General features: G+C 40.3%; 1 protein-coding gene across 1 annotated transcript in view; it reads right to left on the bottom strand.

Moving 5' to 3' along the window:
• adcy6a (adenylate cyclase 6a) overlaps positions 1 to 11303 on the bottom strand; it is a 52795-nt gene extending 41492 nt beyond the window's left edge. The window contains exons 1-3 of the mRNA XM_080295582.1: positions 11084 to 11303; positions 6228 to 6485; positions 5154 to 6093 (exon numbers count right to left, since the gene is read on the bottom strand). Coding sequence (XP_080151708.1) covers positions 5154 to 6093; positions 6228 to 6247 — 960 coding nt within the window. The 5' untranslated portion in view covers positions 6248 to 6485; positions 11084 to 11303. The remainder of the gene's footprint in view (positions 1 to 5153; positions 6094 to 6227; positions 6486 to 11083) is intronic.
• Positions 11304 to 18644: the final 7341 nt, after the last annotated feature.

Consider the following 18644-nt stretch of genomic DNA (forward strand, 5'->3'; position numbering starts at 1 on the left):
CTTTTTCCGTCAATTGTTCCGTCTGTCCTGCTAACATCTCCAACGGTTGTACACGTTGTCATTAACGTGGCTTCACTCCACATCAGCCACGCTGCTTTGCTAGCTAAGGACGCTGTCATAGCCTGTCAACAACGTTGATTAGCTGCGTATATACGAATGTGAATCACATCATTAGCTGCACTATGGTATAAGGTGGCATCGTTCTAATCCCAAACTGGAGCAGTCAGTCACTTACTGACTAACACTGCAAAACAGAACTGTTAACGTATTTATTTTAATTTCAATTCAGGTTAGATTTTTTTGTGCGCAACACAGATTTTCTGTGCGCAGAGACCGTGCCAGCAGTGCGCAATTGCGCTTGTGCGCAGCTTAGAGGGAACATTGGTTCCAACCCTGGGTAGGGTCAGAAAGGCCATCTGAGATGGATGTGCCATTGTGACCCCTTGCAAAATAAGCGAGCAGCCAATTTTACTTTCACTCAAGGAAAGCAGGGCAATAAAAATAAGCCATTCACTGACGATTTGAAAATGTAAGACCTAACCAGGAACCAAACACCATCTTTTACTAAGAGTCTCAGTTTTAACCCGTCCAGACTAGAACACAGTTTTTCTGACTTATGCCTGATTTAGACTTCTGCGGGTAATCTAAGTCGTAAATTACAACGTAACCAGAAACCCTTTTTAACTCTTTGCTGTAACCTTCCGAGTTGCAGGTAGTCGCAGGAAGGTTACATTGCAGGTTTAAAAGAGGTTTCTGGTTATGTCGTAAGTTATGATGTAGATTTCTAAATCTAGTCTAAATCAGGCATACAACAGGGTCATCAGTGGTTCCAGCAGTCTCAACTTTCCAGGGTGTATCCCATCTCTCCCCAAGATTTAATTCTACCTGAGTATGCAGTATAATATCTGCTTTCTATAAATACTAATCTATGCAGGAATAATAACAGCAACAATTTCCCCAAACTTTATTACTTTTTATTCATTAACAACGTTCTCTGTGGTTTCAGTTCATCGTTTCTCTTTGACTTGATTATGGCTTTAAATGATTTCTGCAAGAAGCAAATGAAACTAGGGTTTGATGCGGAGCTGCTCAATTTATCTAATTGTTTCAATTTCAATGATAATTTTGGCATCCATTGATATTTAAAGCATGGCAAGTGAGAAAGATTGAGTACTGCACTGCTTTAGTTGTTAATATTTCTTTAATTCTGCCTTTAATCAAACCATTTTCCTTTATTTTTGCCTCTTCATACATGTCCAAATTTAGCTATAAGACTGAGCTACGATAACCTCAGCCAGTGATTTATTTCTGTAGGTTTTCAGGTAAAGTTCAAAGAAATCCACTGAATTACAAACAGAATTTTCTTCATTTTTTAGCTTAGCATATCAACTATGCTAACCAACCCAATTTATGTGATGCAGATTAATCAGCTTCACTCTGACAGAAAATAAGGGAAGTGAAATAAGACATCTAGAGTCTAACAAACTCTCCACCCTAAAAAAAAACAAAAAACAAAAACACTATCTGCATTTACATCATTCGTCATGCCCAGTTTTCGAATCGCCTGCACCAATCACCTGTACTCATCCATCCAAAGAGAAAGCCGGTTAATGAGTTATGGGAGAAAGAGGAAATAGCTGCAGGCAAGCGTGAAGCAGTGATTGATGACACTGAATTAGCTGGTCACACAGTACACAAGCGACCTTAGGAATTAACAGCATAGCTGGGCTGCAGCGATCTCATGACTTTCATTCACGTAACGATGGCAAACAATGTAAGAACATGTGATGGATTACACTATGATATATCGTGCCTGATGTGACAGAGCACGCTGTAATTACTGAGTTCCCACGAATCCCTAATCTACTCCTGTGCTACAGTAATTAATTTATAATAAACAATCACAATATTATAACACAGGAGTCGATAAATGCATTACAGTGACAATTAGTTAAGATTAAGCCTAATATCCCCCTTATTGTTTCTTAGTAATGGCCTTCCTATTTTGTTTTGCATAACTTTTCCCAGAGGAGAAGACAGCTGTAAAACAGCTAAGGCACTACAGAGGCCAAACATCCACCATATTGCCCCCCCTCTCTTTCGGCCTCACCCCCGTCACCCCCACCCTGAGAGAAAAGTACAAAGTGTCCCTTGTGTGAGAGCACAGAGACCTGAGTGATACTGCTTTATATCATGGTATTCTCCCACTGTCACACAACAGCACACATACGCGCACACACTTACAGCCGTCCAGCTGGGGCGGTTCATTCAGCCCACTGACCTTCAGTGAGCCCCTAGGTCCTTGGCATGACGCACAAACAACACACTGTACAGCGAGACCCATAAGCCCCAAAGTCCATGTAAATACGCACATACAACGTGGTGACAAAACCCAGCAGAGCCGTTTACAGTTCAACAATGATGTCAGTGTTTTAAATGCAGTCAGGGATATGACTGAGAGTCAAGTTCAGTCAATCTACAGAGAAGTTTATCACTATACATCCAACGTTTCGTTTTGCTTGCATATTCAAAACCTCATTGTTTCCCCTTTTTTAATTAACCCAAAACAGTTGGAACCTGAACGTAGTTGCTGTTGTTGTGAATAAATATTTTATCTATAGAGTGTCGGGTAGGTACATAAAATTCCTATCACACTGTAGTAAGGCTCAGTTTTACTTTTGCCTAACAAAGCAACAAACTCATAACTAAACTGACCAGTTTTGGCAATGTGTTTTATTGAAATTAGCTGATTTTCAATAGAAGTTTTTGAAAATGACTAATTATTTCTGCTTTTTTAAAATCACACTGCAACAGAAATTCATTACAAATCTGCATTGTCACATCATAGCAAAAACGTCCTCGGTTTGAATCCAGTCTAGGGCCACTGGGGCCTCTCTGAGTATTCTGGCTTCTTCCCAGAGGCCAAAAACAACCTAACATGGGGTTGGGTTAATTGGATGTAGATGTGAACGTGTGCATTAGTGGTTGTCTGCCTCTATGTGTTAGCCTGAGAGAGACTGGAAACCTGTCCAGGTTGTACTTTGCCTCTCTCCCAACAACAGCTGGGAAAGGCTCCAGCCCCCCAGTGACCCTGAATTGAATAAGCGGAGGAAACTGGATGGATCATGTAGAATATTTACACCAAGGATGCCATTTGTGTTCATATTTTCTGTTAATTGATTTTCTCATTGGTTTGGTTTGGTTGTGCTTGTCAGAAATTTGAGTGTGTTTTATTTTACTGATTTTAATTAAGTCCAGAAAAGAAACCTTACTCATATCAGTGCACCATCACCTAACTTAACAACTTTCAGCTCCATATTTTGGTTTTGCAACAAGAAACTGTTTCTGTTCTGTTTCCTGGCTCTTATATACTCTGTTTTCAGCCCTTACAGCCAGCTTATTCCATAAAAAAAATGCTATGAGAAACCCAAAGTACACCGTAAACTCTAACACAGAACACAGAAATACAGATTACCATTCATACTCACGTTCACACCTATAGCCAGTTCAGTTTACCACCAATGAACCAAACATGCATGTCTTTGGAAATACCCAGCAGAAATACCCAGAGGCCCGGGGTGAACATGCAAACGCTACACAGAAAGGCACCAAGTATATTTGAACAAAAACTGGATCATCAAATCATCAGGAAGGCCACTCCCAATGAATCTAACTTAGCTTGTTGTCTCCTGGACGTGTAAATACAGATTGTTTTGCAAAGGTGACATTTGAGAGATCACTATTAGGATGTTACAGCCTTCAAAGCATTTACAGATGTTCTACCAGAATGCAGTTTTAATTTAGATACCTCCTAAATCAATCTGAGTGCTCTTATGCTTCTCTTGCATAACGCCCAAGAAGAATAAACATGGGGATAAAAGCTTGGCTTAAAACTGTGTTTCTCTGACTTGTCAAAAGAACAAAAGTAAGAAGGTACTATTCTGCTGTTATGCAGTTTTATTACAAAGTAAGGTACTAACCACCATTCCTGCTGTTATTGCTATGGTATCTTAAAACCTGAGGGTTTTTTTAGAGAGTAAAAAAATGATAATATATCAGTCAATATGGTTTGGCTACATAAAGCAGCAACTTTCAGGGTTGTAGAAATAAAGCCAACAATTAAGTCCCAAAAACTGCAGTTCCTCTTTGTGTCACTTGAGGCTCTGGCTCCAAAGCTGAGTAAACCCTCACACTCCCTTGTTAAATGCTCCGCTTAAAAGCATCAAAACTACAAGGCCCTTTAGCCTCTATAGTTTGTTTCCTCCTCATGGAGTTAGGGGTGTGGCCACTTTGACTGGCAGATGTGGTAAAATAGGCTGCTATTGCCAGCAAGTCACAGACTTCAGTTGGACCTCTCAACCATGGTTTTAGGAGCATTAAACGGAATTATTATGTTATTGTTAGCTACCTTAACAGCAGTATGTGTAAAACCTAAATGTGAAAAGGCCGCCTGTTTTTGCACCACCGTCTGCTGAGCCGCAGCTGCTTCGTTATCATTACTAAATGAATCCAAGCGCCTTTTTTTCTGTAAAACAGCTTTAATCTCACGACTACCAATACATCTGTAAGAGGCCAATACTGGCCATTAACAGGGGGGAAACCATTTGGGTTCCTGTTTGTGGTGGCGCTCTGCTTCAAACGGATCTGGTCATTCGAATACTTTTTAAATGTGGGAAAATGGCATTCTTTTTTTATTATTCAGGTTGGGGGTTAAAAACTTTGCTGGAGACCTCAGCATATTGATTCAACCAATGCTTAGCTACACTCTAAGCCATTTATAATGAGTGACTCACCCAAGAGCCTGTGTGTTTTAAGAGGATATGAGAGTATGAACTTGATCATGAACTTCTAAAAAACAGCAGGACAACAAATCAATAACCACAGAATGGGAAGAGAAGAAGGAGCTGTTCCCTTGTCACAGGGGTCACCACAGCAGTTAGCTCTGCATGTTTCATTTGGCAGTTTTATACCGGATTCCCTTCCCGCCACAACCCCAAAGGAGATCTGTATCTGTGGGCTGGAAATGAACCAGCGATCTTTCACTTGCCAAGCAAATATGTATGGAGACAAAAAAGCAACTACTGTTGGCCATCTGTGTCGCTTCACATGAAAAGCAAAGACACCACAGAACATTCAGACATCAGGCTTTTTACCTGTTTCCAAAGGAACTTGTCTTCCTGGTTGACCTGCCAGGTGGTGACCACGTGTATGATGGACAGCACTGCTCCACTTAGTACCGCCGCCCTCATCCTCACAGGCAGCAGAGTGTAGATGATGTAGATGAAGAACACGGACCACCAAATGCCTTCCGAAGCACTCCTGGGTGCCACCATGAGCACCCCAAAAACCTGGACGGACACTAAGACCCCGATCACCAGGTAACTGACCATCCACATGTAGTCCTGGTGGAAGCCATTGCGGTTGCACACTACCATTAGAGCCATAAAGAGTGCCATCGCCACTGAAAGGGCTGACGAATAGGCCACGTGAGGGGCGGCGTGGACACAGTGGAAGGTCAGCATGATGCCGCACACGATCACAAGTACCCCCATGAGCATGGTCAAGGAGCTCTGGTTCAGCCTAAAGAAGTAACGCTGGTATAGACGCTCCAGTTTGCGGGACTGGAATTTTTTCGACTGGAATACTCGTACCACCCTGAGCCAGCAGTCCGCAGCCGTCACTACCCCCGCTGCGCCGTTGGGACCTTCGTCGCCCATGTCGCTGCTTCCTCCATTACATCCCCCTTTCCTCCCTTTTAACTCCCCGTCCTCAAAGCCCAGGTCAACCGATTTCAGCCCCACACCTTCGCTCGGAGCCCCTCCCCTTTTGCCATAGTGGTCCTCCTGCCATCCGCAACGGACGCCGAAGTTTCCCCCACCTCCCATGGCCCCTGCCCCCCCTCCGCGGTGGTGCTGATGGAGGGGGGCTCCGGAAGGGGGCTCCATAGCATCGGGGTCCCGCAGACAGCTCATGTAACGCGGGTTGCAGAGAGATGAGCCTCCCTTCCGTTTGGACTTCTTGCCATTGCGCTCCCCCCACGCAGTCTTGCGGTCATCCACTCTGGCAACTAGGAAACCACTGAACCAGGACATTCTGTGTGAGGAGAGAGGAAAAACATTCAGTACAAAAACAGTTCACATAACAGCCACAGCACTGATACCACAGTGGAGGACCAAAACACCGTTTTACTCCTCGCCTCGCCTGGAGTAGAGGAGTTGTTCGTTTACCTGTTGGGGTTCTGGTACATGTCCCAGCCCTTTCCCCTGCAGCCGGTTCACTCATTTATCCCCGTGGACAAAATTCTGAAGACGCAAGGAGGTGTTTTTAGGAGCCACGCTGCAGGGCCGCAGGGTGGGAGTGACTGGATGGGGGTTAAATGGCGCACAAAGCTCCAGATGTTTGTGCCAGAGCCAGTGATCAGAGACCAAGATTAATAAGATGACCAGTCTCTGCTGCCAGGCCTATCTCCACAGCTCCTGCTGGGTCTAAAGGGAAAAAAAAAAACCACACACACACAGAAGATTGTACAGTGACAAACAGAAAAAGGTGAAGCAAAAAAACATTTTTAAGTAATCAGGTGAAACACACAAGCAGCCTGTCACTGATGCTAGTAGTCATATTAATAAACTCTTCTGACACACGTTTAGCTCTTTTAATAGCTCGTTAGAGGGGGGGAAAAAAGCTTCTCCATGCGCAAATTGACAGGAAATAAAATGCATCATACTGAGAGCAAAATGCACATAAATCTAATTTCCTGGAAAACCAGACACACTTGATATAGTCTGAAAATGGATTCAGAGCTGGGGGAGGGGGCCCAAAATAGCATGTAGGTGTGGGTTTTTTAAGGTGAACCAGAACCTGCTCCGTTTGCCCCCCCCCCCCCCCACACACACACACACACACAAAAAGACCAAAAAAAACAAAAAACAAAACACCCTCTGGTATAAACACAGAAATTTGAAGGCAGGTGGGCTTGAAGATGCAGAAAGGTTCCTTCAAGCTCTGCTGATAATCACAATCAACAATAAACAGACGAGTGAAAAATGGAGATAAATGCAGCCGGACAACAGGACACTGTCAAGACAGGAGCAGCATATACAACATGACAGGATCTGGGGCACGGCAGGATTAAATCACAAGTTGTTCACCTATATTTTCCCTTTAGTTGTACATAACACACACAGCATTTCATACATACATTTTCTTACATGTAATTTGTCGTCTGGTTGGATAAAATTTAAAAGTAGGGATTTTTTGTGAACTCCAGAATAAATGAAATTAAACTTTTGAAGTTGTGCTTTTCCTGAAAATTGCTTCTCTCCGTCTAACAGGACAACACTCAGAGCACACTCTGTTTTATTAACCTTTAAAGACTTCTATGTATGTTTACTTTATGTGGTTTATGATCTCGAATATTACATCTCTCTTAATGCCATGAAGTTTAGGAGAAACTTTTTTTTGTCTTCTAATTTAATTTGATAATCATAATCATATTTTTATTATCAGTTATATTTGGTAACCAAAAGAAAACATAGCATATGGCACTCTAATGCCTGCCTTTATGTTACCTTACAAGAGAATGACCCCTGTGAGCTCCACAGAAGAAAGAAAATCGTATCCATGCATCACACACAAAAAGAAAATTTGTGTGTTTTAAGTGTTTTGGAAAATTCTGAACAATTAAAAGTCATGGTAAGTGTGTGAATGTGTGTGTGAATGGGTGGATGACTGGATATGTAAAGCGCTTTGGGGTCCTTAGGGACTAGTAAAGCGCTATATAAATACAGGCCATTTACCAATTAAAAGTCATAACAAAACACGAGTGATGGTTGGAAGTGGAATCTTCAAATTGATGATTCTTTTGCTGTCTTTCACATTATCTGCGCCGGCGACTTACATCATGCGATGGTATTAAAAATCGAACTTTCTCCTGAGTCTTTGGTAAGTTCAAAACAATCCTCTGGCAGTAAAAGTGTTTAAGGTGTATTTGGGGTTTTGCTTTCCTCTCATTGGGCTGTTAATGATTTATCCAGAACAATAATTTGGCAGCAAAATAAGCTTGAACCAAGGTACACATATTTGGCTAAAGGCACAATTTCCTGGTTCAGTTCGGTGAAGAAAGCTCGAGTTGCTGTAGGTGACTGACAGCTGAAATGTTTTTTGTTTCCATCATAAAGAAATACTATGACTATGACCAAACTTTTGATTGGTACTATATATACGTATACTGTAATATAACATGATAACCTCTTAACATGTACCAGGTAATCTGCAACCTGTTAGGATTGGGTTTTGTTGTGACCACCTGCTAAATACTTACATTTTCACAAACTAGAAAATTTTACATTTTAAAGCTTTTTCTTTTGGGTGTTTCAAGTGATCAAATAATCCATAAAAAAAAGGCTGGTCGTTAACCAAAACTTAACCCTAACCTTAGCCCCAGATGGCCTAACAATGACCTGACAAAGCAAGTTTCAAATAATGAGGTCAGCAATTCTATAAACCAACCCCTGACAGGCAAAAGCTTGAACTTCAGAATAATGTTTCATTTTTTTTTCTACTCTGGCTCTGTATGATGTCAACAAAAGCAGACATTTGTATTGTGGTCATGTCGGGCACACAGATGTTCCAACAGAAGAAATGAGCTATAACAACTTGTCTCAGACAGAGAATGAACTGAGGGACTGCACAAAGGCCAAGGAGATAGACAAGGATTATTTTCAAACTGCTTTGAATTATGCAAAGCTACTCTAGCAGAGTTCAAGTTTAATATTGTGAAGCTTGAAATGGGCCCAGCAACTTCCCTTTCAAATTACTGTTAATAAAAGTTCACTTTTGTCTGCTATTTTTGTTTTCTTGTTTCGATCGCAAATGCCTAAAGTAGCAAAATCATTAATTTCACTACTCACTACTGCATTTTGCTATACTGTGTATAAGATAATGTCTTGTTTAATAACTCATGCTGGCTTTAATTAATTATAGGATGGCTGGTTTAAACAGAGGGTGGCCAGTTTTTACAGACAGTGGTTGAACTTCAGCAATGATACATAAAGGATAACTTTGAATCCAGAGCCACTCTAGCTGAGTCCAAGAATAAGAATATGGATTAGGACGTGCAGTACTGTGTCTGTTAAAATGGGCATGTCTGTGGAATTAAATTGGGAATTTGTGCTGACCTGTTCAAATTTATTGTGTTTCTACCTGTTGTGATATCACTATTAGAGCTCTCATGTCATGGAAAATACACACAATAACAGTTTGGCGTTGTAATCATTCACTGTAAGCACTGTTAAAGTCCCTTATTGAGTTATAAAACGTCTGTCTGCCAGATACCCTCAGCTCCGTAGTGCAGAGTCGAACGCATAACGCAGGAAACGCACAGCCGCTTCTGCTGCTGCTGCACCCGCCGCCTCCTCCTCCTCCTCCTCGGCCGGTATTTTCACCGGAGAGAGGCACGATGTGTTGTTGAAGCAAAAATAGATTTTCCTCGCTATATCCTGCTGCCTGCATGCGCCTTCGCTGGCACGTATCTGTCCGAGCTGTAGCCTATCCCTCCTCCCTGGCAGCGTATCGACAACATTCAAGGAGAACCACAAACACCACCTCACCACCCTTCTCTCTCTCTCTCTCTCTCTTTCTCTCTCTCACACACACACACACACACACACACACACACACACACACACACACACACACACACACACACACACACTTCCCTACCCTCTCCTCCCACCTCCACGGCTGCGTCCCTCGCTCCCCTGCACAAGGTCGACCAGCTCATGCCCATTTGCAAACGTCGCGGAGCTGCCAGCCGCTTGTGTTTGCATGGTGCCTGGCTGCACTCTCCGCCCCCCAATCCCTCCCCACTGGCTCTAGGACAGGCAGGGAGGGGAGGGGGGTGAGAAGGGGGGTGACCGACCGATTCCTAAGGGGCATTTTAAACCGGACAACTGGCCACAAACAGCGAGCATTCAAGTCACTCATTACGGGGCAGTAGACATGTCCGAGGGCGCGTATGCATGCGTCTCTTTCTCCCTGTGGTGCACTTCTCATCCAGAGGATAAAATGCAGGAAATAAAATAGGATCAAGCAGTTGGTAGTGGGTGGGGGGGACCAAATGTACGCTGTGGATATTGAAAGGGCAATTTACGCATATTCTGCGGCCCTGTTTAGCTCATGTGCGGATGATGTGCCTGCGATCCTGTGCCTAAATGCCATGCACAGACAGGCCGTGTGTGAGGGCCCGCATTCAAACAGCGTAGGCTTCTTGTTACATAACACCACGGCCTGTGTGACAACCATAGCGGGGACCATAAAACCATTCCGCCGCGTCCCGTATCTCAACTTAGGACACAACACGCCTCTGTCAGCGATTTATTCTCTTTTTGTCGTCCCCCCTCCTCCTTCTCCTCTTCTGTCCTTCAGTCTGCAGCAAAGCAATAGCTCACAGGATTAGTGCACTGACAAACACGAGTCTTGGGTAAATAAACAGATTAGCATTATATTTATATTATTACTGCTGCACATTCCTCAGCATCAGTCAGTGCAAGGAAAACGAGCGATCGCCTACAAAAGAAAGAAAAGAAAAGAAAGAAATCCACCGCATTCGAAAGGCAATTAGCGCATAAAGAGAGGTGTTTGAGTTTAAAGTTATGTCATTAAAAAGATCCGAATCATTATGAGCGCCTCATGCGAGATGCAAGCCAGCCCGTCAGCGCTGTCAGCTGTGCTCGGAAACACAGGCGCACGGTGATGCGGCTCATCCTTTCCCCACTGCTACACAGATATGTTGTTTTTGGCCGCCAGTGGAAAACATGTACTGGCCGCGTATCCTCTGCCACCACCGCCGCCACACCGCCGCCGATGTGAAGCAGAGGCCTCGCAGCAACTGTCGCCAGCCATGTCATTCACTTCAGCACAAATGGAGTACTGACAGCGAGGTGGCACGGGCGTCTGCGGCGCAGCGCAACAGCGCCCGAGACGTTTGTGTGACAGGAGAACATATTTTATATATGTCGGCCTGCGGTGTGCAGCAGCAGCAGCAGCAGTTTTTTTTTTTTTTTAAAAAAAAGGACGGACTCACCGAGATCATCTTTTTCTATCCGCCGACAGGAGCGCAGTACACGATCCGATTCGGCGCGGTGGTTGTCGGTGGTGGCGCCCAGGGTGGAGGACCATTTGTAGCCTAGCGGTCCAAGGATGGTCCGGTTAAATTGGTCACCCTGTGGTGGATCTCCTCCTGTCGTCTTCTCGCTCCACTCCCTTGCCTCTCCTCCCCCTGACCCTCTCGGCTCCCAGCACCACTGTCAAGACAGGGGGAGTACAAACATCACACTTCCGTATACGGTTTTCAAACTCAAATGCTGCTGCCGCTGCAGAAGAATCCCAAACGTATTTGACAGAAGGAACATAAAAACTACACATCTTACAATTCAGAGATTTAGTTGATCTTAACACAGCACGGGTTATGTACGAAGCACAAAACGATCTGCTGGCAAACTGCGTTCCTAGGCTGATGTTTAAAGAGGCAGAGGTCAGTCAGGACCAATGTTTACGTCTGTCAAAAAGGGCGCAAACTTGTGGGGCTGCACGAGAAAGACTGTTTAGAACCTTTATTATTTTCTTTGCTCTTTTTTTTGCAAAATATAGTTATAAAATGTATGTAAATTATTGTTGTTTTATTTTCCCATGGATATTTTCTGTGATTATAATTGTTTTTAAACTCTTAATGACTGATTTATTTTGTATTTAGCATTAATATAAAAAACCGCTAGAATGTAAGTAAAAGTATGAAGTTGAAATCCCAGCAGAGGATTGGAAATCAGCCAGTGCTGTCACTCATACTCACACTGTGCATGCTTCTGATAAACAAACATTCAGTAGTTATCGAAGTGTTAGAGGCTCAGATGATCAGTGGAAAAGTACGAAGTGAAACCAAACTGATTGAAAATTATCTTTAAGGGTGAGAAACAAGCAGCATTTTGCTGATGCTTTATTTACCTGTAAATTCACTTGCACCCCTGAGGCCCTGAATGTTTTTGGTTTCTATAGGGTGACATCATAGAAAATGTTTTAGAACCACTGTTATATTTGGTGAACATAATGTATGTGACTCTTGCCAAGTTAAATCATTATAATTACAACTGTTCCTTATACTTTGTAAACTTTGTAATATACAGCATTATTTCATTTTGTTCAGTCTGTTACTGTTACAGTCTTGGAGCAACTGTAACCACATAATTTCCTTAGGGATTATTAAAGCTTTCTGATTCTGATAGAAAACTTTTTTGGGGATTTTAAAAAACGTTTTTTTAAAATATAGTTAAACCATCCAAATATCTTAAATTTACAAAGTCTGATCACAGGATATAATAGGATTTCACCTGCATACTAGAAAAAAGCATTCATAATGAATTCTGTTTGAGTTATATTATCGCATTGATGCAAGCCAGCTGTTAAACAATTTGACCCCTAATTAAAATACAGGACTAATGTGATTCTTTGCAGGTTTTAGCCCAGTTTCAGAAGCAGAATCGGAATCCATTCTTTTAGTATTAAACTTCTTCTGTGCAGTAAAGTTCAAAGACCCATGATGGGTTTTTTAATCAAAACTATATTGCAAATAAAAACATAAGGGGCTCTAGACAAAGATGAAGGTCTGTGTTTGTAAAAAAATAAGCAATAGCTTTGAAGCACAGTTTACCTCAGTGTTACATATAGTACGCATGTAAGGATTTCTGTGGATGAGAACAACAGGCCTTCTTTTACAAACTAAAACAAGTTTTAGCAGCAAGTTAAACAATATTTTTGCAACACCCAGTTTTCTAATGATTAAGTTGATGAATAACTAAAAGAACTACATTCATTTATATAAATATTTAATGCATAGCTTCTTATCTGGGTGTTCATTTAATCTAGTGATCCAGTAATAAAAAAAGAAAAGAAAAAAAAAAAGACCTTGACAGCAGCTAAAAGAAAATTGACTAAAATGAGTATGAAGGTTTGTTCTTCACGCCTATCTTGTTTTATTCCATTAAATCTCAACTATTGCATCAGCTTATTCACTTCTTGTGGTCCTCGCACGTTCCAATTGTGGCGTTTTCGGCTTTTATTTTGACATGAAAATCCTCTAATTTCCGGCGTAATGCTGTCTAACTTTGGCTGCTTGGCGCAGCTCCGCTCCGCCGAGGCGCGCCGCTGCTGCTCACACCACTCTCATTCCCGCTTTCAATCGGCACGCCCTCTTGAGGTGAAGTCTGCAGCAAGCCGGGCAGGTCAAACACCTGCTGTGATCTGTGAGAGAGTAAAGAATTAACCAGTGTAGTAATTGTATTTATTATCTTTTAATTTATGGAGACAGACATACAGCGAAAAGCAGTATTGTGTTAATTTGATCTCTGCAATCCCTTCTGTGTGCTCACATTGCAAGGATTTCGAAAGATCTCTTCAGGACTTAACTGTCTGAATTTTTATATAGAAAATGTGATTGTTCTTCTGTTTCAGAGCCATAAGCTATAAGACCTACACAACATGACAACCTTTAAAGTTTACCCAAAATGTATTTATTGAGGTATTTTTTTCAAGTGAAATATGAGAAAACAGATCAAACATCCTGGGTGCCAATGCTTGTTTCTTTTACTCTTTGTTAGACCAATGGCTTTACATTGAAAAGTCGGACTAGTTCCAGCTTTTAACAGAGCTTAAATGTATTTTTCAGCTGTAAAAATGTAACATGCCTATCACCTGCGTTACAAAGTTATAAGAGCTCAAACATGCTGGAAAAATGTTAAAGTTAAAAAAAGAACAAAATGTAGACGCTCCATGTACCCCAGGGCCTGTTACTCTGAAAATATGTATAGCTAGTAAAAAAGACTCATTACAGATTTGCATAGCTTCATTAAATATGGCAAAGTTCTAAAAGTACCAAACAAATACAGCTAAATGTGAGAGGGTCAGGTCAGAGACATCCACAGATTTTTTGTGTAATGACTCAAAACCAATGGTTTGGTTTCAGGATGGGGGACCCCCCCCAAAAAAAAAAAATAAATAAATAAAAAAAAGACTCTTAGATGATTAAAAAAAACAAAAAACAAAAATCTTAACAGTATGTTATTTCATGATTTTACACATGGTAAATAGCATATTTCTTTATGTAATTAAGCTATAAGACCTGTAGCAGCTCTATTCACATTATAATTGTATGGCAAGCTCAATTTATTATTACTACACACAAGCCTCATTTATGCTTGATATGTAAAGATCTGAAAGATTGTGAGGAAGAGATATTTTCTTCTTCGTCTTTGTAATCCACAACAAAGACGAAGGAGTTAAACTTTTTTTGAATAACTTATTCTTATTTTAAAACTGAACATTTATTTCGCTAGTGTATTTTGATTAATACTGAATTATTTACTCTTGCTTACATTTGTTGTGCTAATTAATATTTATTATATTGATTTACCCTAATTGGGTATATATGATGCATGTATGTATGATGCATTGACCTTTTTTTCTTAGAAAAAAAAAAAAAAAGATCACGCAAACATTTTTCTAATACTACAATTTTTTCTATATATATTTAAAACTCTCTTAGTTAAAATATTTTGTTCTTGTAACATATTTCTTCTTGTTTTTAGAAATTAAACAGAGTAGTAGTTCTTGATGTGGCGCAGTTATATTGATTATTTTCTCTTTTTTTCCCCCAATTGTACTTTAATGAATAATTTATACAAAATTTAAAAAAGTTATATAAAGAGTTATATATTTGGATTAGGTTTAGAGTTAAAGTTAAGGTTAGGATTGTCACCTATTCCGACTTACATGTGGACCTCAGAGGGTTGATGCCTTCTTTGGAAGAATACAACCTGCTAAACGCAGTACATAGATGCATTCAAAACAATATAATTAGTTCTCTCACAGCTTTCTCTGTAAAAATCAAATGGAATCAGCTTTTAAACAATGTTTGTTCTGTATATAGTTTCCACTTGCTTCTGATTTAATTAAAAACAACCAAAATAATATAAGTTTACAGTAAAATCCAACAGCTCCTGTAAACTCTGTAATCACAGTCATTTCTTGGAGATGAACAGGGTTTGGTTTCTAAGCAGTGCCTCCTGATTTATCGTCAGTGCCTAAACTAAATCAGACAGGACACTACAGTGGTGTTTACAAAGGCTGACAACTCATAAAACTGAGCCTTAAACAAACAGAAATTAGCAGGTTACAGTGGACAAGCTTAAATTAACACTGGTATTTAAGCTGTAAACTTGAACTTGAGTGCCCAGAACACAGATGTACTTCACGCCAAGTCCCACAACCATCTTTTAAAGTTATGCCAGTAACTGCGATATAATAGACATAATCTAATACGTTACTGTCCTAAAGAGACAACACATGAAACGAATGCTAGATAACAAAAATAAATGAACTCCAAATTTTTAAAAGATGTTAGTTAAGGGTTTTTTGTGGTAAAATCGATTAGTTATAAAATCATCAGAGACTTGGTGGTACAACTTGTGTCCATGTCAGAATTTATTATGTTTAATATTGCACTTAAAATTTTTATCGCATGGAACATATTCCTGTCATTTTAACCAAATTAGCATAAACATATTGACACACTGAATTGTTATGTCAGCATAAAGAAAGCCGTAATCCTGGCCTCTTATAGCTCAAACTGGTCAATAAAAGCCATTCAAAGTTCACCTGTAGTTTTTAAAGTGCTTAAATAATTCAAGTCAAAGCTTGGTGTTGTTAAAGCTATGTTATTGTTTAGATTTAGCTTTAGGATCTTTGGTTTTCTGAGTTTGAATAGCAAACTGCCAGCTGGTGTCACAGGATACGCAGACAGCTGATTGTTGCTAAGTGTGGCTAACTAAACATCTTACCTTCTAAAGGTCTTGTTCATATTTAGGTCCACATTTAACAACAGGAAGAGAAACTGGATCTGCATGCATGCATGCATCTTAAAAAAGCCATCGGGCAGACAAAACAGCTACAGGATGGTAACTAATTTGAATAAAATTTGACTATATCACAAATGAAAACACCATGGATGTGTCACTTTTTGGGTATTTATGACTTTACTGAATTTACAAAAAGGTTAAAAATTGCCTGTAACTCAACTAGCTATAGAGCTGTAATGGGCTTTTTACAGCTTATAGTCCTTGTCTTTTAACATCCTCAATGTGAAATGATAACAGCAAAGCAGACCAACTCTTGACATACTGTGGTCTTAAAAGCAGGCAAACTATTGGAAGCATAACTTACAGTCAACACACATAATTCAGTTGCTGGTCATCTGATCACTTTATATTTGCACACTTTTAACTATTGAGAAATAAAAGATTTAACCCAGGGGTATCAAACATATGACCCACAGACCTGAAAACTGACTAAAAAAAAAAAAAAAAGCCCAATCCAGCCAAACAGGATGACTTTGTAATGCAGACAAGGCGGGTGTGCATGGTTTCTGTAGTTTTCACTGTATTTACTCTAGGGAGCGTGGTGGAGAATGGAAAGGAAGTCATGAAGAATGGTGTCGTGCTATGAAAGTGGTTGTTTATCCAAGCCGGAGATTTGAATCACGATCACTTACATCACTTTCTTACTGACAAATTCATTTCCCATTTTCTGCTATACCACACCAAAGTAAGGTGGTTAAAATAAGGAGTGACTTGTAGTTACTGTAGAAACGTTTGTTTTGTTTTTGTAATGACAGCTGACTGACCAAATGTGGAAAAACTGACACATTTTGTTAAAACTAAACTTTTTTTTTTCTTAAGACAGGTCAGGCTATTCATCATCTACTGTGGTTCAGTTTTCAGAATATACATGTCCTTGTAAGGGTAAAATTTCAGTTTGTTTTCATTGGTTATGAAATTGTTGCTGCTGCAGTTTGCTGTTGAGAGGTCTCACTGCTGCAGTTTCTTTTTACACTTTATCTACGAATGCATTGGAAGTAATTTTACACTAAAGATTAAAAGGTGTAATGGCAAAAATCATACTTTGACACTCAGTCCAAGGGAAATCAATTTGTTATTTCAACTTTCAATTTTATGTTCCACCCTTTCCCATCTAAGATACCATAAAATATTGATTATCCTGGGATATCATAGCACTTAATTTCTCACTTATCCTTTCAATTTTATATTTTCACTTTTATTTCTTATTATGGTTGATAGGAAATGTGTAGTTTATGTGTAGTGTTAGCTTTAGGAAGAGTGTTTTCTCCCCAGAGGGAAAACTCTGGAGGTGTCTTGTTCATGGCCTGTACTGGGGGTAAAGGGCGAAAGAAAGAAGAATGTCAAAAATGGAAAACTGCAAATCACTACCAAGAAAAAAAAAAGTTGTGCAGATTTTTGTAGAATATGAAAGTGGTGGAAAGTGATTCTCAAATTACTAAATTCTCTTATATACATGTTTCTCAATTATTTGAGTTGAATGAGAAATGTGCAGCTCAAAAAGCACTTCTGCATGGAAACCCTAAAGACTGCTCGACAAAACAGCAACATTAATAACAAATAACAGTAAATAACATTTTTAATTATTTTGGGGACAAAAGGTAGTGATGAGAGTGCTTGTTTTAACAAACAACCCACAGTGCAACCAAACCCAGCGTCATCAGGTGTTTCAGGTCTTTCAACATCAGACACCAGTACCCAGGCAACCTAGCCACGGGTGATCAGTCTCCAGCTTGTGTCTAGGTGGCTTAAGTCATCTGCAGATCTCCCCTTTTGGTCCACAGCCATCTTGATGTCTTCTCGGGTGCATTAATGATGTTCAGTCCCTTGATCCTGAGCAATTTCATGGGCTAGTACAGTGAGGTACAATGGGTCTTCCATGCCTTGCTTCACCTGTAAGCTTCTTCTACTTGGCAAGAAGCCTCTTCCATCTGGTCTTCTCAGGGAATGGTCAATTCTAGCAGGACCACCAACTGCCTCAGTGAGTCTGATATTAGCACCATATCAGGTCTGAGGTTTGTCAAGGTTATGGTGTCTCCCCAGGTCAACTTTCTGCCAGTCCCAGGTTGCTGCAAGAAGACCCACTGCTGAAACTACAGCCCAGGTCTTTTGTCTGATCAACAGAATACTATCCTATGACAAAAGTAACCCTCAGGTTTTTTTTTTTTTTTTTGGTCAGTTAGAAATCTTACACTGAACACATCTCAGCATTAGTAATGTGCACTGTATTGTTGCACACAGACAGGCCTACTCTTTGTACTACAGATAATTTGACAGGATTTGTAACCTTATTAAATCAACCCGATCATGTGCAATTTCACCAATATGTCTTTTACTGTCATAATAAAGAGATACTATTATCTTAACTATCTAACCTAAAGACACACATCAGCGTCAATCTTGAGTGTGGTATAGAAGGTTTTAAAAGAAGAAAGCTGCAAAAGTGACCTAAATTTATGACAAAACTCTCATTACTAGACATTACTTGCACCACAGCGCTTCCTGGTGCAAATTGCAATGCAAAGTCTAGCCTCAGTTTTTACACGTTGCAAAGGTGTGTTGTGTTGTGTTGTGTTTAGTTGTGCCTAGTGTCGACGTGGGACAGTTTCCAATTTCGTTGTACTATTGTACTAGGTATGACTGTGCAATGACAATAAGGGGTTATCTTATCTTATCTCATCT

The sequence above is a fragment of the Astatotilapia calliptera genome, chromosome 20 (assembly GCF_964374335.1).
Source record: "Astatotilapia calliptera chromosome 20, fAstCal68.1, whole genome shotgun sequence".
In the NCBI taxonomy this organism is placed as follows: Eukaryota; Metazoa; Chordata; class Actinopteri; order Cichliformes; family Cichlidae; genus Astatotilapia; species Astatotilapia calliptera.